Source organism: Helianthus annuus, chromosome 16, assembly GCF_002127325.2.
Source record: "Helianthus annuus cultivar XRQ/B chromosome 16, HanXRQr2.0-SUNRISE, whole genome shotgun sequence".
Lineage (NCBI taxonomy): Eukaryota > Viridiplantae > Streptophyta > Magnoliopsida > Asterales > Asteraceae > Helianthus > Helianthus annuus.
In genome coordinates, this window is record NC_035448.2 from 10,074,868 (window position 1) to 10,099,824 (window position 24,957).

The 24,957-nt window shown below is 34.8% G+C and overlaps 1 protein-coding gene and 1 long non-coding RNA gene across 2 annotated transcripts; one reads left to right on the forward strand and one right to left on the reverse strand.

Annotated features, from left to right (window-relative positions):
- Positions 1 to 3,672: 3,672 nt before the first annotated feature.
- Positions 3,673 to 5,625, reverse strand: LOC110918939 (cytochrome P450 71A1). The gene is made up of 2 exons (XM_022163216.2): positions 5,563 to 5,625; positions 3,673 to 4,331 (listed from the first exon to the last, which is right to left on the reverse strand). The coding sequence occupies exons 1-2, from the start codon at positions 5,623 to 5,625 to the stop codon at positions 3,720 to 3,722; spliced, it is 675 nt and encodes a 224-aa protein (XP_022018908.2). The 3' UTR covers positions 3,673 to 3,719.
- Positions 5,626 to 15,398: 9,773 nt separating this feature from the next.
- On the forward strand, positions 15,399 to 18,201 carry LOC118488443. Its single transcript, XR_004884719.1, has 8 exons — positions 15,399 to 15,695; positions 15,796 to 15,998; positions 16,088 to 16,127; positions 16,274 to 16,316; positions 16,428 to 16,480; positions 17,046 to 17,137; positions 17,371 to 17,428; positions 17,850 to 18,201. It is a non-coding gene; the product is annotated as an uncharacterized LOC118488443 (long non-coding RNA).
- The last annotated feature ends 6,756 nt before the right edge of the window (positions 18,202 to 24,957 follow it).

Here is a 24,957-nt window from a genome sequence, read left to right on the forward strand (position 1 = left end):
CCTTATATTTTTCATCTTTCGCGACCTTTTCGTTTAACGTTTCGTTCTAAATTTTCCGAGTTAACACGCCGCAATGTGTGTGTGAGGTTCACCTTTTTTTCATCTATTTTCCCCGTCTGATAGGTCTGTCGCAATGCGCGGATCAGAGATCGACTTAGTTATTATTTTATATGTTTTATACACAGGCTCGCGGTCATGTAAGAAACATTTGCATTTCATGTAATGCGATATATAACTAATGAATCCCCGCCGCATTGCGGCGGGTGGTAATTCTAGTTTCATTCAAATATGATGTTTATTTTACTTCTCAAAAGGCAGGGGTGGACCTACATAGTGTGGGTCGGGGTCCACGGATCCCAATATTTTTTTAAAAAAGATAGTAGAACTGGTATGTTAATTTTTTAGAAGGACTCTATAAAAATAATTAGTTGGACCCAATAGTATTAAAAGCAAAGCTCGTGTGATGGTAAATACCCTTGTTTACCAACAAATATATCCCAAGTCCAAGTCTTACATGTCCTATTTTTTTAGTTTATTTTTTCCATCAAAATTCCTAATGATTTTATTTCATATTTGATTATCAAATAAGACTTCTAGCATAAAGTGGCATTCATAAAAAAATAAACTTAATTTTTTTTTTTGAATATAGTGGCATTCATAAAAAAAAGCTTAAACAAAATTTTGAATTTATGTGAAGTAATTGTGCTGTTTAGATAGCTGTTGGTTTCAAGCAACTTATTAATCACCACTATTTGTTAATTTGATGCTTAAAAATGGTTCTTAATAATGTAGTGGTTTCATGTCTACTAAATGTTTGTACATTATTTCCTAGCCTCGACCGGACTATGATGACCAACACGAAAATTTTAATGTTTGATTGTGAAAAATTGTTACACCAAAAAATGGACCACAGTGGAAAAAAAATCCTGGTCCGCCACTGTCAAAAACTATTTTTTAAGTCCCGAACCAAACTTATTACCTTTTAGTAGGGCTGTAAACGAAACGAATGTTCAGCGAACAGTTCGCGAACCGTTAGGCGGGAAGTTCGTTCGATTAGCTTAACGAATGAACACGAACAAAAAATTTCGTTCGGTTAGCTTAGCGAACGAACACGAACACATGTCTTGTTCGTTCGACTGCGTCCGTGAACGCTCGATAATATGTTCCTTTGATTATATTAAAAAAATAATAAATAATAAACCTTTTATTTAAACATATTGAAAACTTGAAACACTATTTTTTCTAAGTTAGCTAAGATTTGGACATTCTAAGACATTTTTGGGGATAATTATATCTAAGTTAGTTAAACTTTATTCATCGTTTGGCGGTGTGGTAGACTTCTTGTGTTTTGATTTATCATTTGATGGTTGTATTTAACTACTTATATCCAATGTTTAAGGATAACAATATTTTCATTTTTTTTATTTTCAAGTTATTTGCTTGCATTTGTTTGTGTTCGAGACCAGTGTTCATGAACTGTTCGTTAACAATTGAAATTTTTAACGAACGAACACGAACATAAACTTATGTTTGGTATGCGTTCGTGAACAGTTTGCAAACTAATTAATTTCCTTAACGAACGAACACGAACATGATCTTGTTCGTGTTCGTTCGGTTCGTTTACAACCCTACTTTTTAGGACTATATTTCCAGCGCATTTTTTTGTTCGATACATGTATGGGCCTTACATGTTGATCACCTCAACAACATTCTTTTCTTTCACAAATTTTTGCAGACTGCAGTATTATCCTACTATACATTTATAAGTTGAAAAGGAATAGTGCCAGGCAGCTTGCCTGGCACTTTCCTATTGGACCAACCAACTTTTAATTAAACTTTATTTTTAATTTAAAATTACGTTTTCGTCTTTCGTTTAAAATTATGGTTTTGTCTCCAGCTAAAAAATTAAATTTTAATTTTGCCCCTAGCTAAAATTACGTTTTCGCCCCCAGCTCAAAATAAAATTATAATTTTGCCCTTAGCTCAAAATTACGCTTTTGCCCTCGATTCAAAAAGTTATTTTTAATTTTGTTCCCCATTTATAAGTTGAAAAGGAATAGTGCCAGGCAGCTTGCCTGACACTTTCCTATTGGACCAACCAACTTTTAATTAAACTTTATTCTCAATTTAAAATTACGTTTTCGTCCTTCGTTTAAAATTATGGTTTTGTCCCCAGCTAAAAAATTAAATTTTAATTTTGCCCCTAGCTAAAATTACGTTTTCGCCCCCAGCTCAAAATAAAATTATAATTTTGCCCTTAGCTCAAAATTACGCTTTTACCCTCGATTCAAAAACTTATTTTTAATTTTTTCCCCCTTTACAAATACGGTTTCGCCCTCCGTTTAAAATAACGTTTTTGCCCCCAGTTCAAAATAAAATGTGTTTTTTCCCTCCAGCTCAAAATTACGATTATGCCCTCAACTCAAAATTAGGTTTTTGCCTTCAGTTCAAAATAAAATTATGTTTTCCGCTAGCTAAAAATTATTAGCTGCCTGTCACTTCCCTATTGGACCAACTCATTTTTTATTTAATTTTATTCCCAATTTAAAATTACGCTTTCGTCCTTCGTTTAAAATTACGTTTTTGCCCTCAGCTCAAAATAAAATTATACTTTTGCCCTAACTCAAAATACTCTTTTGCCCTCGGTTCAAAATCATTTTTTTTTATTTTGTTCCCAGTCTAAAATTACGATTTCGCCGTCCGTTTAAAATTACGTTTTTGCCCCCAGTTAAAAATGAAAATGCTGTTTTTTCCCTCTAGCTCTAAATTACGATTCTGCCCTCAGCTCAAAATTTCGTTTTTTCTCACAGTTCAAAATAAAATTATGTTTTCCCCCTTAGCTCAAAATTATGATTTTGCTCTTGGTTTAAAATCATGATTTCGCCTCCTGTTAAAAATATAATTCCGATTTTGCCCATACATGTTATGAGAGAGAAATATTTGTCTTCTTGCCCCGCAACGCGGGCGGGGGCAAAAACTAGTTTGACTACATTATCGGAAAAAACACCGACCCATAATTATGTTATAGTTGGGCCTCATTGGGTCTTGAAATTTATTTAAATGGCTTCAAAATAAAATCATAATGGGGCGGGCCAAAAATAAGAATTTCAAAGATTGTGATTTATGAGGTTGGGCTAGAGACCCGATTGGCCTTGAACCACAATTAGAAATAAAAAAAAGTACAAATTTTACACTCTTTTCCAAAACCACCCATTAAAAAAGTTAAATGAGTTCCATGATGCCTTTATAGCCTAGTACCATTTTGAGGGTGATATAAAGCTTTGAGACCAATAGGTGTTGGGTTTGATTCCGACAAGGGGCTTTTCCCATATTTATTGGTTACCTCCTGAATTGATGTATATACATTATGTCTACTGGAGATGGATATGATCGGGTGGTTCCGCTGGTGGCACGATGAAACTACAGTGGTCCGTCAGTGATCCAAATTTGCCGTTAAAAAAAGTTAAATGAGTTTACTAAAAGATGGCATCGAGCCTTTTCAGATTCAAAAGCTTAACGAAGAAACCAATTGTTTAAAAATGGAGAAAATTGTTAATCAACTTATGATAATTCACTAACCATGGATATATCGTATGGCCGCTCAAGCTGACCCTTTCACCTTAAAACTTTTATTTATACAGAAGCTCAAACTAATTACTATTAGACCATGTACTGTTTGTCACAAAAAGGCCATAGATGATCTAAATATTAATCATTTTTCAAAAGTACCCATGAGCTAAAAGGCGAAGTTCGTTTCTCTTGTGCATGGTTATCCCAGGCATAACCTCAAAGTCTACATCTTCTTTTCTCACACCATCAGGCAACCCCCAATCAAACAAGTAAAGAAGATTAGCAAGGAGTAGTTCCACGATAACAACTCCAACTGACATTCCAGGACAGATTCTCCGGCCAGATCCGAAAGGAATCAACTCAAAATCTTTCCCTTTGAAGTCAATATCATTGCCGCCCAAGAACCGCTCTGGTAAGAATGCTTCTGGGCTATCCCAAAATTTAGGGTCCCTTCCGATTGCCCATGCATTGACGTAAACTAGGGTTTTCTGATTGACTTGATACCCATGTACAATGGCATCTTTCCTCGTTTCTCGAGGCACTAGAAGAGGAGCTGGAGGATATAGTCGCAAAGTCTCTTTTATCACTGCCTTTAGATAAGCAAGTTTGGGAAGATCATCCTCGTCTACTTTACGCTTCTTTCCGATTATACTTCTCATTTCTTCTTGTGCTTTATGCATTATTTTAGGGTTCCTTATTAATAACGTCATCGCCCAAACCACGATTGCTGCACCAGTATCTGTTCCGGCTACTAATAAATCCTACAAGTAAAACACAAAAAATAGACAATTGAGAAAACGAACAAGTAACAAAAGAAAAAAAACTAATTAATGTAAGCAAGAGCATATTAATGCCTACCACAAGTAAACTAAAATCACGCATAATTTTGATTGTATAAAGTGGCCAGGTGGTGGAGTGGTAAGGGAGAGACTTGTTTTTTTAAGGGACTCAAGTTTGATTCCTGCTCTCCCTATTATTTTATGCGGCACCTGGTGATGATGGAAGACTAGGCGAGTAGGCGGAGATCGCTAGTTCGATCCTTGAACTGTGCGGGTTTTATCTCACTGCATTGTCGTGCCTTCGGGCGAGTGTTCACGGGCTTCGACCTTAGGTGAGGGTTTTCTCCGGTTCGAAGACGAGTGTATCCTAATGTGGTGAATTTCGCCAGTAGCACATTTGAAAGATTCGTTGGCTGTTTAAAAAAAAAAGACTACACACAAATGTAGTTTCAAACGATAATAACTAAGTTTAAACAAGGACTTTAGGAACCGTGTACGATTAAGTACATTTTCTAACCACATAACCATCCCGTTTTCTCTTTTCTTTGATATCGTTTTCTCTTTTCTATGATATCTAGTTAGCATAGCGTTGAAGTGGTAATACATTGAAAATTTTCTATTCATGGTTCTCTAAAAAAGTGTGTGTATATCCAACACACTTATGTGTATTTATATGGTTAGAATTGTATGGCGTTTATTAAAAACTACTGGGATTCACTCGCACGATACGACAATAATTCGGTTTCGGCTCGCTCTTTACGACACCAATTTTCAATCTAGTAACCGAAAGAAAAAACCAATGAAATAAAGTCTGGATCCGCGCAGTACCCATATCATTCGATCGGTATGGGTTATGTGTATAAAAGTAGCAGTACAGTATCAGTACTTACAAATTAAAAAATGAGTAAAATGCTCGGATAGTCCCTGTGGTTTTGTAAAGTAACACCTATAATCCCCAACTTCTGGAAATTACACCGGTGCTTCCTGTGGTCTACTTATTGTTACTCGGATGGTCCCTCGAGTGGATGTCCGTTAGTTTTCTCCGTTAACTCCATGTAAAATGACCAACATGCCCTTAGTATTAAATTAAAACACTAAAATAGATATATTAAAATAAAAGATGGGACCCACCAACCTTCTTATTCACCAAGCCCTTGTATGTCTCTCTCTCTCTCTCTCTCTCTCTCTCTCTCGCACACACATATTCACTCACCCCCACCTTCCTCCACCACTTACCACCAGCCGCCACCACCTGCAACTCCACCAACATCAACATCTCCGCCACCTGAACTCCCTCCTCCATCCTAGATCCCTCCATCCACCACATTTAGTCCACCCTGTATCCAAACACCACCCCTCAAAATCCCAAAACCCTTGAACACAGCTTCTGAACAATCAACGATCCAACAACCGCCGGTAATAACCACCAATCCGCCGGTGGTAAACGAAGAATCGATGCAACAACACGAGTGTAATCTAGTGTAAACGAGGTTAGATAGATCATCAATAATTAAAGAAACGATGTAACACGAGTGTAATCGAGTCAAACAAATCAATACTTGATGAAGAAACAATGCAACCGAAGTGAAATACATATGATTCCGGCACTGGATGAATCAAATTGAAGATCGGAAACGGGTATGGCAGAGGTGGTGTTGTATCGTAGCTGCTGATGGGGTTGGGGTTGGTTAAGCATCAGAGGGTGAGGGAGAGGTGTATGGTGGTCAGGTGGTGGTTTTAGGGAACAAAGATCATCACCGGAAATTGCAGGTTAGTCGGAATCTGGTTAAAGTGTTCAGAGTTCGTGTTTAAGCTACTGAAATCGAGTGGAAATAGGTTTTGATGGTTCTTGTTTTGCGTTTAAAGCCTCGAAAGCCTTGAACTCAGATCTAGTTAGTGATGCTGGGGGTGCAGGAATGGCGATGGTGTTGGTGGGGTGGGGTGAAGAAGATGGAGTGGGTGGGTGGGTAGGTGGGGTGGGGTGTTTCGTGTTTAAAAAAAAGTGACCCCGCACTTTCAATATAATAATATAAGTGTGTATAATATTTGTTTTTTTTTTGTTTTTTTTTATAGTGTTGATACACGACGTCTGTTGCCTTCGTCAATGTATTGAGTCATGATTTTATGTATAAGAATACATGTCAAAGTGTTGGATTTGTAAAGAATAGACCCCTTCGCACGAAGGGACCCTTCGTACTAAGGGGACTGATTAGTCGCACGAAGGGTTTAGATCACTTCGCACGGAGAGCTAACCCGCTCAAAGGTGTCTTCGCACAAATGGTCATCACTATAAATAGTTGAGTGAGTGTGTTCATTTGTAAATTTTGAAAGTTTGGCATCTCAGAAGCGAAGCTCTGCCAAATTGGTTTCTTGGATCTGTAATCGTTTTCAATCAATGAAAGAAGTGTTTATATGTGATTTCTTGTGTGTGTCAACATTCCTAATAAATTCCGCACATTACAGAGTGCTTATTTGAATCGGCCGGAGCATTTCAGAGTGTGAAACGATCCTCACAAGTGGTATAAGAGCTTGGAGGCCGATTTCAGCGACTAGCAACACAAGATTTCAGCAGATTTCATCAAACTGAATACTTTTTCACATCTTTCTTCTACTCATTTTTATCAAATTTTGAACGAATTCATGGACAAATTTGGCCTAATTTTTCACAAAATGTGCGAATTTGATTAATAACAAACCCTTGAACAAATTAGACCAAAATACAATCAGAATCATCGAAAAATTGTGAAAAAATGTCAAAATACGTAACTTGATCTTCGAACAAAGGGAAAGTTCGCACGAAGGATACTCTCCATTCGCACGAAGAGCCACTTCCCTTCGCACTAAGAGCCAGATTTCAGTTATTTTTTAAAAGTTACCATTCGCACGAGTGGCACTTACCACTCGCACTAAGTGTTTGTTGTTCCTTCGCACGAAGAGCTGTTTGACCAAGTTTTGATTTTTTTAGGAATTATGCACGATGTTCAAGATTTTCGAAGATGGATACTGAATTCTACATCGCTTTTGCAACAACACCTAGTTGGGTGGCTCAGAGTTTAAAGTTAGAAAATGAACTTGGAACACAATCTAAACCGCCAAGGATGATGAGAATAGATGAGTTTAATGATTGGGAAGAATGATTTTGTAACTGGGTTTATGCATATCATACGGAGTGTTGGTACTCAATCACATATGAATATTCAGAACTAGTGGCAGAAGATGGCCAAGAGAAATCAATGATGCAATTTGACAAAAGTGAAAGAACTAAATTCATAAACGAAAAGAAAATGATATTTTTTTACAACAATAAGTAAAAGATGATATTCTCACACTCTTACATCATAAAGGAATTGCATTCTCAATGTGGAACACACTTAAATTAAAATATGAAGGCAGTCAACAGATGTTAAAAAATAAAAAAGCATTAATGAAAAAAGAGTTTGACATCTTTATGAGCTTAAAGGGTGAATCAATAAAACAGTTGATCGAGAGATATTGCTATTTGGTGAAAGAATTGAAAAGATTGGGAGTTGGAAAAGGTAAAGCAGAACTAGTTGACAAGTTGGTTGATACATTACCTTAGGATGGTGATTGGCCAACATATCTGATGATTTTTGAAAACTGGTGGAGAATATTATGGTTTCACTCTTGAGATGTTTATTGAAAAGCTGGAAGGACACGAATTAGAGTTAAGAAAAACAACTAAAATGCAGAGCTCTAGCACACAGCAAGATGTGAGTCTGTATTACAAGAATAGCAGTGTATCGAATATACAGAGCCCGAAAATCCAAACAGCATACATTATAGATAACTCTTCTGGATTTTCTTCTAACGGTTCAAACATTAGTAGTGGATTCTTGACATTTTCAAGCTTTGAACCAAATTCTTCAAATCCGAGTTCAAAATCATCACAAGGCTCCAATTCATATTCGAATCAAAACAATTCAAATGCTCATGTGCTACAATGCAATATAGCAGTTAATCTGCAGAATGTTCAATGTATCAATGAATCCACAGTGAAACAGCAGATGGTGTTTCTGGCATCAGTTCTTGAGTCATACGACAGTCTAATTGCTGGAAAAATCAGAAATTTTAATATGACAAAAGAGGACTATGATCACATAGATCAAGAGGAGTTAGAGCTAATAGATATCATGTGGAACATGGCGAGTATTTTTAGATGAGCATAGAGATTTTTTGAGATCACAGGAAGAAACAGTATGGTTAGATCTTATTCGAAATTGGGATTTGATAAATCAAAGGTTACATGTTTCAAATGTAAGCAACGAGGGCATTTCAAAAGAGAGTGTCAAAATTAGGAAGTTCAGGGCAATAAGAATCCTTTTCAAAGTGATTACTATAAAAAGGCATTCAATCACAAAACATCGTTTCAGCCAAACATGACACAGCTGCAAACCGAATACGGGTCATCAAAAAGGAATAAAGCTTTGATGGTGACTCAAAAAGATGAAGGTTTCATTTAGGATAAATACATCCCAAAAAGCGATGGTTTTGCGATGCTAGAAGAAGCATCAAAGAGCCTGAACAAATGATTGAAGAAAATTCTGTTTCATTTGAAGAAATGTTGCATGATAGTTTTAGATCAATGTTGTCTCCTGAATTGTATAATTCTTTTGCAGGTTTATGTAGCGGCAACATTGAAATCAGTGAGATGCAAAGAGAAGAAGAATTGATAGAAACTGTTGAAGAAATCATTGAAGTGGCGAGAATGATGGACGAAGAAAATAAGGTCAACATAGCAGATAAAGCTATGATGGCTCAGGTCGAAGAGGAAGAGAAAAGAGTTAAGACAGAGAAGAAAGATGAGTTGGTTGGTGAACAGATTGAGAGTGAGAAAATTGAAACAAATGAGAGTGTAAAAATTGAAAAAAATAGAGAGTTAGTTAAATGAAAACACTGAGATTAAAACTGAGATTCAGTGCAAGAAATGCACGAAAACGTGCAAGGCTTGTACTGAAAAAGATGAGATGTTAAAACAAAAAGTCGCAGAGCTAGCTGAAAAGGAAGAATTTTTAAAACAAAAATGCACAGAGATAGCTGAAAAAGATGAAGCTTTAAAACAAAAGTGCATTTGCACAGAATGTTTTGAAAAAGACATTGCATGTTTTGAAAAAGAAAAACAACTTAAAAAATTGAAAAAATAAAATGATCACTTGGTTTATGATTGCAATCAGATGAAAGAAGCATATGATATGATGAATAGCAAAACTAAACAATTTGTTGATCTTACCCGTGAACTGGATACTAGAAATAACTTGCTTAAAACTACTGTAATGGATAAGCAAAGTGCAATAAACATTCATCTTGACAAAATTGCAAAGCTTAAGCAAGAGTTAGAAAAGGAAAAAATTGAAGCAGAACGGGTATACAAGAAATTGATTAGTTATTCAACTTCTTCATATGTACTTGATCATATTTTCCCAAAACAGACAGAAAAAGATGAATCTGGGAAGAAAGCTGATGGGAATGGGAGCAAAGGGTCAGGGTATCATCGTGTTCCACCTCCCATGAGGGAAGGTTACTGTCAGAAAAAGTCAGAGTGGGTGGAAAAGACAATGAATTTAAAGCTAAAATTTATTCAAAATCAAATTGATCAATTGCCCGATGACATTGATGTGACATACACCAAAGCTGATGATATTTGTGAGTCAGAGTTAGTGAATGATGTGATTGAAAAAGTTTTTGAAGATGAAAATTAGAATGATTCCACCAAAAATGAAAGTTCAAAATCACATTTTGAAGATGAGGAAAGTTTTCATAAAAAATATCTTCCAAAATCTGATTCTAAATTGAATGATGATCTAAATATGATGACGTACAAGATGTTTGGATCTGACAAATTGTTTTCAGATGATGAATTTCCGATTCGAAACGTGAATTTGGAAAAAGCTAGAGAAAGTGTTTAAGCTGGTGGAAATCGAAGTTTCCGAGATTGAGAATCTTGCGACAACTGCAAGATATTTAAATTTCAAGAAAGATAAATCTTATTATACCAAACCAAGAAACTCTTACTTTAAAAAAAAATTAAAAATGAAAGAGCTGGTTTGGGTTATAATAAGAAAAATTAGAACAAAAAGTTTCAAAAATCAAACTTTATGAAGAAGATGAACTTTGTTCATGGAAAAAGTTCAGAAAGCGACAAAGAATCCCAATTTAGTAGACAAACTAATGAGGAATTCTTAGCACAAAAGAAACAGCAAAAACAGGCTATAGGTTCCACTGTTAAAATAGACAGTCGTACATGCTTTAGATGTAATCAAGTTGGACACATTGATCGAAAATATCCACAAAATCAGCCTAAGCCTGTTCATGTTGAGCAAAAGAAATTAGAAGATGATAAGTTGAAATCACCAATGTTTGCACCAAAACAAATTTCAAAAGGAAACATTCAAAATGATTGAAAGTTTTATGTAAAGAACATTGTTTCAAAATGTCAAACTTGGGTGATTAAAAGGAAAGAAACTTCTGATGACGAGAAATAGACTTCTTCAATTGGGAAAATTGAAAAAGTTGTTCAAAAGAATGTGAGTTTTTGTGAACCAAAACCTGTAGTTTTACCCAAGGGCAAGGCTTGGGTTGCATTGTTCAAGTGATTGATTTGGTACATGTGCATGTGTTTCCTAGGTCAACCAAAGTAAATCATGGACGACGGAGTAGCCTGGAACATGAAGAGAAAGCCTGTGTTTCATAAAAAGGCTATGATGAGTTTGTTTAAAAATTTTATCATGATTTGTGAAAATTTCTGAGAAAGTTCAAAAAATCGTCATAGAACCCTCACTGTTGAACAAACAAAATAAATTAATAAAAACAGATCTGAAAATGTTTTTCAAAAAATATCAAAGTTTTGTCATCATGAGGGGCAAAAAGATGAACAAGAATGTAAAGCCGAAATGGATGGCGAGATAAAGTTGTCTACATTGGTTTGTCGAATTTTTCTTTCTTTAAAAAGTTTTATAATTTTAGAGGGAGAAAAATATGGTGAAAATTTCAAAAACATTAAAAAATTTGAAAATGTACAAAAACATGAAAAAGGCAAAAGAATTTTAGTATAAAAGATGTGGAAATGATAGTACATCAGTGGACTATCACAACACGCTAGAGAAATGAACAACTAAAAAGTGATAAACAGTCTCACTAATGATGTGCCAGTAGGTTTTTACACAATTAGTAAATTGTTTTCGAGATATTAACATAAACAAAACTTCTTAATATGTGGGTAACATCTCTCGGATATACGGAGTTAGTACTCCAAAATTTCGTTTGAGAGATTGCATGATTCTTAGATATTAGGTCTTTATACATAATTGATATTTGGGGTATTATACAAGTTCTTCTGATTTTGCGTCAGCAACAGCCTAGAACTTGTAGAATACTTTCATATTAAACCCTAAAAACTGCATAAAATTGAAAATGTCGAAAGATATTACAATTGCAGTAAAAAGATTCCAAAATGGAACACCACTTTAAGTCGAGCCTTCATCTCTTTGTCTGTACGGTGGTACTAACTTGAGCTCTCAAGGCCTCGCTCTAACCCAGAGACAGATATCAATTAGGTATACTCACATGTAAGATTGAATCTAGGGAATTTTGATACGGGAGTATATTCTGAGGTGGGAAATACTGTTAAGCAAGTCCTAAAATCCTTAATCTCGTATCTTGAAACAATTGAAGTCTGTGTAGAAATTTAGGTGGACAGACATACTGACAATCTATGTGAATTGTTTAAAGCTTAAAGTACAAATAGATCAACGATGTTAGTGATGTGTCTCAAAACTGATATGATCCTCTTGCACAAACTCATAAAAAATATGTCTGTAAATATGTTTGTACATAGATATTTCATTGCAGATAAAATCAAAAAGATTTTAAGTGTGTTTTAGCATAAAGTTTGTAAAATACAAAAATATTTTGTTTCATTTTATGTTTCGACTATCGATGATGGAAAGCTGAATTCCAAAATCTGAATATGCTAAACATGTTTTGAAATAATCACAAGTTCATTAGGTTGAAACTTGAATTTTGGTTGAAAATTTTCAGTTTGTTCAGAAAATTGTTCAACCAAGGTCATTTATTTGAACTTGGTAGACAATTCAGATAACCAAGGTCATTAGTTTGGACCTGGTTATCGAAGAGGGTTATTAGTTTGAAGTTTGAAGATGAACGCTTAGTGTTTGATTTGAAAATTTCAAAGTTTGAATCTAAAATGGTTATTTGAATGTTTGTAAATTGTGAAGGGAAGTTGAGAGACAGGGGAGCAAAATAGGAAGCTAATTGAAAGGGGGAGCTTAGATAGAACGTTAAAAAGAAGAAAGGAAGCACAAGTTAAGAGGAAGACTGTTGAACTGACACATCAACTGAAGATTGTTCAAGCAAGGGGGAGATTGTTGATATACAAGAATGTTAAAGTTATTAAAGATTTTGAAGAGACTGAAGTCATGACTACGACAACATCCAAGGGGGAGATTGTTGATACACGATGTCTGTTGCCTTCGTCAATGTATTGAGTCATGATTTATGTATAGAAATACATATCAAAGTGTTGGATTTGTAAAGAATAGACCCATTCGCACGAAGGGACCCTTCGTACGAAAGGGACTGATCAGTCACACGAAGGGTTTAGATTACTTCGCATGGAGAGCTCACTCGCTCAAAGGTGTCTTTGCACGAATGGTCATCACTATAAATAGTTGAGTGAGTGTGTTCATTTGTAACTTTTGGAAGTTTGGCATCTCTAAAGCGAAACTCTGCCAAATTCGTCTCTCAAATCTGTAATCATTTTCAATCAATGAAACCAGTGTTTATATTTGATTTCTTGTGTGTGTCAACATTCCTAATGGATTCCTCACATTACGGAGTTCTTATTTGAATCGGCCGAAGCATTTCAGAGTGTGAAACGGTCCTCACATAAAGAGAGGGGGTAAATAAGTAATTTCATATGGAGTTACTGGTGAAAACTAACGGGCATCCACTCCAGGGACCATCCGAGTAACAAAAAGTAAACCACATGGAGCACCAGTGCAATTTCCAAAAGTTGGGGACTATAGGTGTTACTTTACAAAACCACAGTGACTATCCGGGCATTTTACTCTTAAAAAACTAGAAACTTTATGTTCAAATTTAAGGTTGCCGAGGCTATATGATAATTATTTAATGATTAGTGCGATAGTTAATAAGCTTTATTAAAGTTGTAGAGACCCTAGGTCAAGAGTTTGAGCCCGAGCCACACCGAGTTTTAGTCCACCGTGTTTGGCATCTTTGAAGCGAAACTCTGCCAAATTGGCCTCTCAGATCTGTAATCGTTTTCAATCAATGAAACTAGTGTTTATATGTGATTTCTTGTGTGTGTCAACATTTCTAATGGATTCCGCACATTACTGAGTGCTTATTTGAATCGGCCGAAGCATTTCAGAGTGTGAAACGGTCCTCACATAAAGAGAGGGGTAAATAAGTAATTTCATATGGAGTTAACGGTGAAAACTAACGGACATCCACTCCAGGGACCATCTGAGTAACAAAAATTAAACCACATGGAGCACCGGTGCAATTTCCAAAAGTTGGGGACTATAGGTGTTACTTTACAAAACCACAGTGACTATCCGGGCATTTTACTCTTAAAAAATTAGAAACTTATGTTCAAAGTTAAGGTTGCCGAGGCTATATGACAATTATTTAATGATTAGTGCGATAGTTAATAAGCTTTATTAAAGTTGTAGAGACCCTAGGTCAAGAGTTCGAGCCCGAGCCACCCCGAGTTTTAGTCCACTGTGTGTTACGTCAGAGAGATTCTCTCTTGTGGCGGCGCAAGCCCCTGCCACTGAAAGTGGGTGGTATGGTTTCCCGGGGAACGTCGTTTCCCAAACTCTGACGCAAGCGTGTACCCGGTTAAGACATATAGCCTGGCCAGAGTGGGATTAGGGCTCTTTATTTTGGAGGGTGTGAGATCTCTCTCACAACAAGTTAAAAATTCTCGCCGTTCAAAAACAAAAGTTGTAGAGACTATATGGTAACTATTCAGGGTCGGCCCTGAGCAAGTGCAGGGTAAGCCTGCGCTCAGGGCACAAACCAATATAGGGCCCAGATTTTTTTTTTAAATTATTTATATATATATTTAAAAAAAATCTGTATGTTTTTATAAATATATATCCTTAAGGCGCCAGTATAACAAAATAAATGTTAAATGGGCATGTGTTGTAAGTGTGTACATCATATATGAGAATTAGATTGGTAACCCTTAAAAGTTAAAAGGCCCAATGGCCAATCTGTGCCTAATTAATAGGCCCAGGCCCAAGTGGCTAATAATCAAACTTGTTTCAAAAATTATAACCCAATTGCGGGCGCTACTGGGCAATAGAAGAAGTCAGAATGTCGATCATTCACGTTGGTCGTTGGGATCATTCATCATCATTGCAACAGAGGAGTCAAGTGATAGGTCGAAATCGAGTGAGGAAGCAAGTATATCATCATCATCGGCATAGGAGGGGTTTCAAAGGGCGATTCCAGGGTTTGTTGGGTGGATAATCTTGAGATTAAGGTATGAAATTCTTGTTTTATTTTAGAACCTTTAGTCTTATTGTGTGATTTCGTATGTTTAGGATTTTTAGTTTTTATATATTTGATTGAATGATCGATGGGTTTATGTTAAATTAAAATTCGCGAATAGGGCCCAAATTTTTTATTTCACACAGGGCTAGATTTTTTTTTAGAATTTTCGGAGACGGCCCTGTAACTATTCATAGATTTAAAAATAAAGTTTATGGAAAAGTTAAAAGTGCTATATGATAATTACTAAAAAAATAAAGACTTTGTGTCCAAGCTTCAAAGTAAAAAAAATATAATTAATTTTTTAAAAAAATAAAAGTTATTCTCATTCTAGCGGCTCCCTATCTATATATCTATATAACTATATAAAGCATCTCCTATGGATAGAATGGTAATTTCCAACAAAATTTTAAGATGGCATATAAAAAGACAAGTTAAAATGCTAACTTTTTGCTATTTTCTACCAATCATGCCCCTCTTTCTAATACACCGACCTCTCTCTTATCCTCATAAAAACCCTATCACGTGCCTTGCAAATGAAACGTCCCGGCGGTTTCCATCGCCCCTCTGCTCTATAATACATATACATATTAGAGACTAAGAGAGAATTGGAGTGATAGAGATGGAGAAACAGAGAATATGAGGGATCCAATCGGTGCTTCCGACGACCGGTCCACGGCGGCGTAGCCACCACCATAACATCAGCGACAGAGTAGTTTTTCATCACCAAGCCTGAGTTCAAACCCTAATTTTTCTCGAACGAATACAGTATATTTTTAATACCTTGCAGTAAGTGTGTGATCATGGTATTTGAATTTACAATGCAATTGAAAATGTTGATTTATTAGAACAGTTTTAGGGTTTTTTAATGACTCGGCGTCGTGTGTAGGGATTTGGAGATCCCTGATTTTTTTATTGATCTGTTGCTGGTAGATAAGGCACATATCGATCCTTTATATTATTCATCCATTTGTTCCGAATGTGTTGGTGCCTCCAAGAAGTAGTTTTATTTCGTCTGCTTCATCTGGGTCTGCTGCTGAAGTGAAGAAAGGGAAAGAAGGGCCTGACCGTTATGAGTCTGATAATATTCAGGTGAATATCTTATTATTTGCATTTGATGTTTTGACTTAATGTTTTGTTAATTTGCAATTGATTTGGGGCTTTTTTATTATTTTCATCAGCATTTGAAATACGTGACGAGAACACCCAACTGTTCATGAGGTAGAAGTTACTGTTCCGCACCTTGCATTTGCTATTGATTTGTAGTTGGTATCTTTTACACTAATTTTTTCTTGTTCGTATACTCATTTCAAATAACCGAGCATATGTGGTTTACTCATCTACCCTTACGATTCTGTGTTTTGCAGGTGCGAGGAGTATTTACAAAGGGAGACTGCGTTGAAAACTACGGTAGGTCCAAGTTTTGCAATGCATTGAGGTTCAAGTGTTCTTGAAGATCGTGAACAATCATCGATTTGTTTCTTTACTCGTATTTATTTCTTCGCTTTAATGTTATTGCAGAAGGATCCTATTAGAGCATTGATGTTATTGCAGACTCTAATGGAGGTGTGGAGGTATGTATGTTCCTCTTTAAAAGCATATACCATTATGTAACTATATAGCAAACTGGTACTTTTCGAGACTTTCATATCAGTGGATTTTATAGGGGCGGATTGGTTATTGGGCGAGAACTGGTTGGGTTAAAATGTCAACTTTTTTTTTTTGTACATGTGAGGTTGTTAGTTTTTTCCAAACAGCTTTGTAGCGTCTAAAATTATAAGCTATGATTACAAAAACCCTGTCATTTGTATGATAATGTAGTTTTTTTGAATAAAATAGTTTAGTAAATTTTATGCAAACTCTGGACTTTTTTTCCTTTCTAGCTTCTAAGAGAGAACATAAAACATAATTTTAAACAACCCATTTCTGAGTAAATGGGTTGAAAGTGCTACCTATATTGGATTACATTTATAAATGTAAAATTTCAAACATACACCTCATTAAACGGTATTTTTTTAACTAAGTTAGTCATTTGGATGAAAACGGCAAAAAATGCCAAACGTGGGGGGCAAAATGGTACAAAAAGGTCATTTGGACGAAAATGGCAAACGTGCCCAAACCTCATTTGCATGTTTGTAGGAATTTAAGAAACACGATGGAAGGATCACCTGACGCTAATCACCCTATTAGATGTGCTGCTTCATTGCCCGTCTTGCTATGTCATGGAGTCGGTATGTATTTCAAACTCGTGACAGTTAACTTTGACCCATTTACGGATGAACGGGTTGATTTGAGTTATGTTTGAGCTCTAACCTGTCATCGGTGAGTGGTATTTGAATTTTAAATTCTTTTCATCTATATTCTTCTTAACTTGTTCGGAGCAAGCCTTGTTGTGATCAGAAACTGGTTCTGGTTTTATTTCAGTCTTTTTTTTTCATGACGTAGAATTGGTATTATCACGCAGGCTGTGGAAGAACGATCGTTGGCTGTTTTTAGAATTTCGAAAGACAATCTCATTTCAGGTAACTGTTAATCGATTAAATGCTGTATTCATTTTAACAAAACCTTCTAGATCTATAGCAATTTAAGGAAGTTTTTATATAAATTTTGAGCCGATTTGTGGATCTGCAATTTACTATATATTTTTTCGGGGTTTTTTATATAAATTTTGAGCCGATTTGTGGACCTACAATTTACTATATATTTTTTTCGGGGCTTGATTTGCTGTTTTTTTCATATCACTCACTGTGTAAGATGAATTATAACGAAGATAAAGATTTTGATTTTGATCTAATTAATTACCTAGCTATCTCGATGTAAATTATTGTTGATAATAAATATTTGACAATTAATAGATAAAAAAAATTACCTAGCAAATGATATAATTTGGTATTTATGAGGTTCAATGGTCATATTGGGCTTATTGTTATATGATATCTGAAGGTACTCCAAGTGTGATATGCCCTACAACCCTGATGCTTATATGGTGAAGTGAGTTGTGGGGGCTAGCTACAGCGAGTCTCCTGCAATTGTGCAGTTCTGGGACGAGTCACGGGTTGATTGAGGTAAAAAAACAGATGAGTGGGCTTCTGAGAGGATTCTGTTGTGTTTTTTATTTGGACCTTAAATCTTCACAAACGACCAAAAATTAGCGGTTCACAGGTATGTAATGGGGGATATATTTATCTCTTAATATTTTGTTTTCGATGGCGAGCTGTTAATGTCGGTAAATACGGTCCGAATTGCAGTCATGTCACATAGCTAAAGTTTTAATAGGTATTGTTGATTTGTTGATTCTGTGGGTCAATTTTCTTTTACTGGTTTCTTTAACTTAACGGCTTAAACTAGACCTGGCAAACGGGTCGGGTTGGGTCGGGTCATGGGACAAAACGGGTCAATTAAAAAGGGGGTTGTTTTGGTTCGCGTCAAAACGGGTTCGGGTCAAAACGGGTCAATTTAAAGTTGCAGGTTGTTTGTCGAATTTCGGACAATTTCGGTTGATTTTCGATAAGCTTCGGTATGTTGTGAAAGGTGTACTCTATGCACATAATTACACATATACAAAAACCCTTTTAACCCCCTAAAAGTTGCATTTTAACTGATCCCATTAGTTAGCCTTGTTTGAAGTTTGATAAACCGATAAATAAGCTATTTGTTCATGTGTCTTATTGAAGAATATAATGTATAAATCACCACTGATGAATATTTACACACCTAATATTGATTATTGACTATTAAAAAATCATACAATCAAAATCACTATAACCAAATGTTAGAAAGTCAGGTGGCTGTGTGTTTAAGGTTTGAATTGAGAGACATCATTTCTTTATGTACTGGAAGTGATACACTGTCCCTGCCCCTTTCACCCCAAAGTCCCAAACCCATAATCATATATGCAAAGTATAGCATTTTTTTAGGAAAATTGAACATTGTTGGGGTAAGCATTAGCCAGGAGACATAAAAAGTCAAAGTAGGATTAGTATTAAAAAAATAGAGAAATGATAAATCAAATAAAATGGGTAAGAGTGGAAATGTGTTAAAAGTGATTAGAATGCAGGTGGTCAAAATTACAAATAAAAAGTATGCTAAAATTTTTGACTTGATTGACTTATTGGTGTGAACTCTGAGATTGGCTAGAGCTATTATTTTTGCTCTTGTTGACTTTCCGGTCAACCTTAAAAAATGCACAAGGTAAATTTTTTTACAATCAAAATTGACCAAAAAGGCAATGGAAAGTCAAAGTCTAGCTGAGATGGGTTTAAATTGTTAACACAGGCTTTTTTTTTTACATGACAAAAATAAATGGGATGGAAATTGATAAAGGAATGTTTGATTAAACAAAGTAAAACCAAGATAAGCAGTAGTAAATGCAAGGGGTAAGATTGGAATTTCATAAAAGTGGTTAGCTTTGAAGGTAGTACTGGTAATAGTTTGTTAATGATATAATTAGTAGTTATAGCTTGAAGGTAGTCTTGCCTGATGCAGGTCATGTTCTCACTGTGTACTGTTGACTCCGCCGCAACGCGCGGGTTTCCCACTAGTATATAAATAAGTTTAACTAGTTTTGTTTGCGTCGCGCTTTGCGGCGAAATAGATCAAATGATAATATAAAACAGACGTTATTTGAAAATGTAGTATTTTTATTTAGAAAACCAAACCGTCAGAATCGATTTATACGTACTTAAATTAAAAAAAAAAAATCAACATATGTCATTAAAGAAACACAAATGATAAAGAAAATATGTTTTGAAAAATATATTAAAAAAATAAATAAATATTTTTTTAGGAAAGAAAAAAAAAGAAAATATAATTACAACTATTATATAATGAGAAAGTATAATGTACTTCAGGGCTTAACCTACATTAACATACATGACAAAAAATATAACGTGCGTTATTATCATAGAACGTGCGTGATTATAGTCCCATGCGTGATTATGTGGTCCCATGTGGTCCCATGCGTGATTATGTGGTCCCATGCGTGATTATACCCCTGATCCAACGGTTACCATTGTCTCCTACGTGATGTATGATAAGGCTTTTTGTATGTTAACCTTACTCATTATATAATAATATTAAAATAATAAAATATTAAAAAAAGTATATATTATTTTAAATTTTAAATCACTATGACTACTTATAAACCATATATATAAATATATATAATGATTCTCTTATGTAAGAAGTAAATTAGAAAGAAAAATCAAGCACACAACCTAAGTTTTCTTTTTTAATGACATATAGGAGGAGCGTTAAATACATACATTATTTTGTGTAAAAACAGCAGCAACCAATATAAATTTGACATATGACATCTAACCAATTTTAGATAAATAGTAGAATAGTAACTTTAATCCTATTAGTTAAATGAAAATCCCTATCATTATGATAACTAATACTTTTTTTTGAACAAAATTCGCATATGATATTCTTTGGTAGGAAAATCATTTTTTTATCTGTTGTTCTTCAATCTCAGTCTCAAAAGCATTGTTCTTTAGTCTTAAAATCGTTTTTCATCTATTATTCTAGCACACCAACATATACAATATCAAAACAAGCATAATCAAAATCAGCACAAACATTTTTGAAACTAGTACAAACAGAACCAACACAAACAGGTTCGAAATTAGCATAACAGCGCTGAAACTAAAACATACATTTTCGAAACCAACACATGCAGGATCAACACAAAACAAGTTTGAAACTAGTACATGCGTAATCAACAGGTTCGAAACCAACACATATAGCATTGACGTGTTATTTTTAGTAGATAAAAACTGCTTGGTTTTGTGGTTTATTTTAAAAAAAAAAAATTAATAAAGTAAATAAAAATTATTTTACTTTAAAAAAATTGGTGAAACTAATAGAAGAAAAGCCAACATAAGAAAATTTAGTTTTAATGTAATTAGCAAAATTATTAATAAACCCATAAAACTAGTAATTGACATAACTAATACAAAGGAATAGTGTGTAATCAATACCATCCAATAATTAAAATTGTAGATAGTCGAAATAGGTTCTCACCATTTACAATTAGCATGATTTATATAATTTAGATGCTTTATATATTTTAGATGATTGAAAAACTGCACGTTTGTTAAAAAGGAAGAATAATCATATATGTATTCAACTAGTAGATGCCCCGCCCGCCTTGCGGGGCGATGGCCGAATAATTTACAACCAATTAAAAAAGACTACTATAATTTTGCTAGGGAAAAAAAATAAAAACGATGATAAGACCGTAATTTTGAGCTCAGGGGAAAACTGTAATTTTTCAGGACTAATGAGCCAGTGTTAGGCAGCACCTTGACACGAAAAAAAAAATCGAGTAAACCAATTAAAACAAAAAACCTTTATAGTTTTGGTAAAAAAAAAACTAAAACGATGGAAAAAACGTAATTTTTAACTGAGGGTCAAATCATAATTTTAATTCAGGGATAAATCGTAAACTAAATGGACCAATGAGCGAGTGCCAGGAAGTTGCCGGCACGACTGTGATTTTGCACTGGGGGCAAACTTGTAATGTCACCAGGAAGGCAAAATGTTAATTTAAGTTGAGGGCAAAATCGTAACCTGGCTGTGAGAAAAAAAAACTAATGGCGAAAGTATCAATTTATACGGGGCAAGTAATTTTTAGCCGATGGGAAAATTAATCGTAACCTGGCTGTGAGGAAAAAATAATAATGGCGAAAGTATCAATTTATACGGGGCAAAATCGTAATTTTTAGCCGATGGGAAAATTAGAATTTTTAGCCGAGAGTAAAAGCGTAAATTTATTTTTAAGCGTGGGCAAAAACATAACGTTGAACTGATGGCAAAATCGTATATTTAAGGGAAAAAAACTAATGGCAAAAGTGTAAACTGAAACGGGTCAAATTCGTAATTTTTTACCGGGGGCAAAATTGAAATATTTAGCTGGGAGCATAAGCGTAAATTTTTTTTAAGCAGGGACGAAAACATAATTTTTAACTGATGGCAAAATTGTAATTTTAAAAGGGATAAAAGCGTAAATTTCTTGGACCAATGTGGCACTATTATGGCGGCCGCCCTTTTTGTCCAGTTGAATGCCGGCACTATTGCCGGCTGACGAAAGCAATTAAGAATTGTATATGTAGAGAATTTGAACACGACGTTGGTGTGAGAATAGTAGAAGAAAACAAAAGAAGAATCATATATGAAATTTTTGATAAAAGAATACAAAGAATATATTATATAAAGCTAAAGAAGTTAGATGCACACTAAATTCACCTTCATCCTTTTTTTAGTGTCTTTTTTTTTCTTATTTTCTTTTTTGTCTCTTCGTGTTTTTTTTTTTTATTTTCACACTTCAACATTTAGTATTCACACTTACAATTCTTCAAATTTGTAGTCAGTTTTTACGTATTTATTTTTATGTACGTATCAGTATAAATTCAGGTTGATTTACGTTTCAATGTAGTTTTTTTTTTATTTTTTTATTTTGGAAATGGGCAGGCTTAAATATAATTAGTTTTTTGCTTTTTTTATATACGTTTTTAGTTGATTTACATTTTTACATAAATTTTGTTTTAAAACAAGTCGGGTCAACTATAAAAGGTTTTTATTAGATGGTAAAAATTCGAGTTACTTTACGTTTCGTTGCTGTCGTAACGCGTCGTACCATTCTTTAACTTAAAAAAAACTTAATTTTCTTATGTGCTATGTTTTTATGTACGGGTCAGTATAAGTTCAAGTTGGTTAATGTTTCAACGTAAATTTCTTTTTCAAATAAGTCGGATAAAACATAATATGTTTTCGTGTTTATTTTTATGTACGTTTTTAATTAGTCTACGTTTTGACGCAACTTTTGTTCAAAAACGACTCGAGTCAAATATAATATTTTTTCATTTTACATATTCGAGTTATTTTACATCTCGAACCCGCCGTAACGCGCGGGGAAATTTACAAGTTATAAACAAAGCACATAAAATTGTTTGTTTTCATATACCGTTTAGGCGTTTAAGTTCTATAATAAAGAGTGCAATATATATAGAGAGATATAAATGTTTAACATGAGCATGGCTTTCATGTGGTCATGAGTGAGGCTGAAGATTTTGTCTTTCACAAGCTGCAGTAGAATATCAATAACATCATCCTCGTCTTCTTCATAAGACTTATGTTTTTTAGGGTTGTGTAGGAATTAAGTTCACCTTTTGTATAATATAATTACAAAATATATAAAAACAAGATTTTCGTTATTCGTAAGAAATATCATAGTACAATACCGGTTGCAACAACTAAATAAAAAGAATATAAAATATAATTATATATACCAATCTTGATTCAAGCCGCATCTCTGGTGGGTCATTCACGCGCACTTGATAGCATCCTAGACTCGAGTATTCATCATCTTGAGTCTTGAAAAATGCTCCTTGACTGCAACAAAGAGCACACTAAAACGTTGATGATTTTGGTTGAGGCACGTGTTCAACACGCTTCCCTTAAAACATATTTCGCGCCTCTACTAAAGACGACGCGTCTGTCTCCCAGGGTACAACAGCCGAAGCAGTCTGTACTGCCGGAAATGGCCACGCGCCCAAGGTTACACCGAATAGAATTATAGTGTTTGAACTTGTGGAAAAATAATGATACGAAGGTGATGGAATCGAGTAGAGAAAACTCATCTCTCTATAATTCCCAACATATGGATGTTCAAGTCTTCACCACATCTCCAAGAATTCTTCATACATATTTTCTTTCTCTTGTAGTTTTCTCATCATTCCAATGAGTCACATAGCCTACAATTTTTTACAAGAGTTGCGGGTAATGAAGAGTTGTAGGATCATTGTTTGACCCGACTGAGTCGATCAGAAGAGCTTTAAATCCGATTCAAAGGCGGAATCAGTGAAACGGACGTGGAAACAGCTTGATACTATTAAATCTGTCACTTATATTGATTTTAACATCAATTACAACCTGAACAGATTTCGGCAGCACTTCGTTACAAATCCAGAAGTCGCGTTTCGAATCAAATGAACAGTGCACTATATATAGGAGGTTGATTTCGCTCCAATGACCAAGATGCACTTATGAGCGAAATCAGAAGTTTCTGATTTCGCTCCAAATGACCTTTGGTCATTTCAGGTGAAATCTTATGCTTCTGATTTCGCTCCAATGATCTTGGACCATTATGAGCGAAATCACACTCAAACTTTCTAATAACTGTTTCTCGAACCTCGTGCACTGATTATTCTAACCTATCCTATTACATGATACAAGACGAAGTCAATAGACGTAATGTACTAACAGACTCCCCCTCGGATATTGACGAAGTCTTCAGTGTCTAGTCTTCATCATGACACATCTTCAGTCTTGATCATTCTGCCTTTTCTTTTCAAGTTGTAACAATGTAAGCATCCACCAATCTTTAACTTCTTCTATTAGCTTCAGGCTCCCCCTTTCGTCAAGCTTCCGTGCTTTGGGATCGACGCCTAGCTTTCCATCTACAAGCTCCACTTTGCTTCAAGCTTGTCTTCAGACTCCCCCTTAGACTCTGCTCTCGGGATTGTAGTCTGGACTATCTGTAAACACTCAAACATTCATAAATACAATGGTTTCATATTATCAATCAAATTCTCTAAACTACTCCCCCTATCAACAAACTTTACAGATTTGGCAGTGTTAAAGAATCCAACTCCCTCACAGTTAATCATCCAAGTCCAAATTAATGACCTTGGAGATATCACAAACTGTTTTTGATTTTTGATTTTTAATTCAAGTTTCAAATTAATGAACTTGTTTTATTTTCAGAAACACAATCAACTTACTTAGATTTTGAAATTCAGCATTTCAGACATCGGTTGTCGAAAATAAAGCAGACATCAAAATCTTTTTGCATTTTTCTGAAAATATAAAGCAGAAACGAAATATATACAAACATATTTACAGACAATATTTTTGTTTGAGTATGCGTCAGAGGATCATATCAGTTTTTGACAAGTCACAAGTACCATTGAGCTTAGTTACACATTAAGAATTAAACAATTCACTTAGATTGTCGATATACTGGTCCACTTAAATTTTCATACAAATT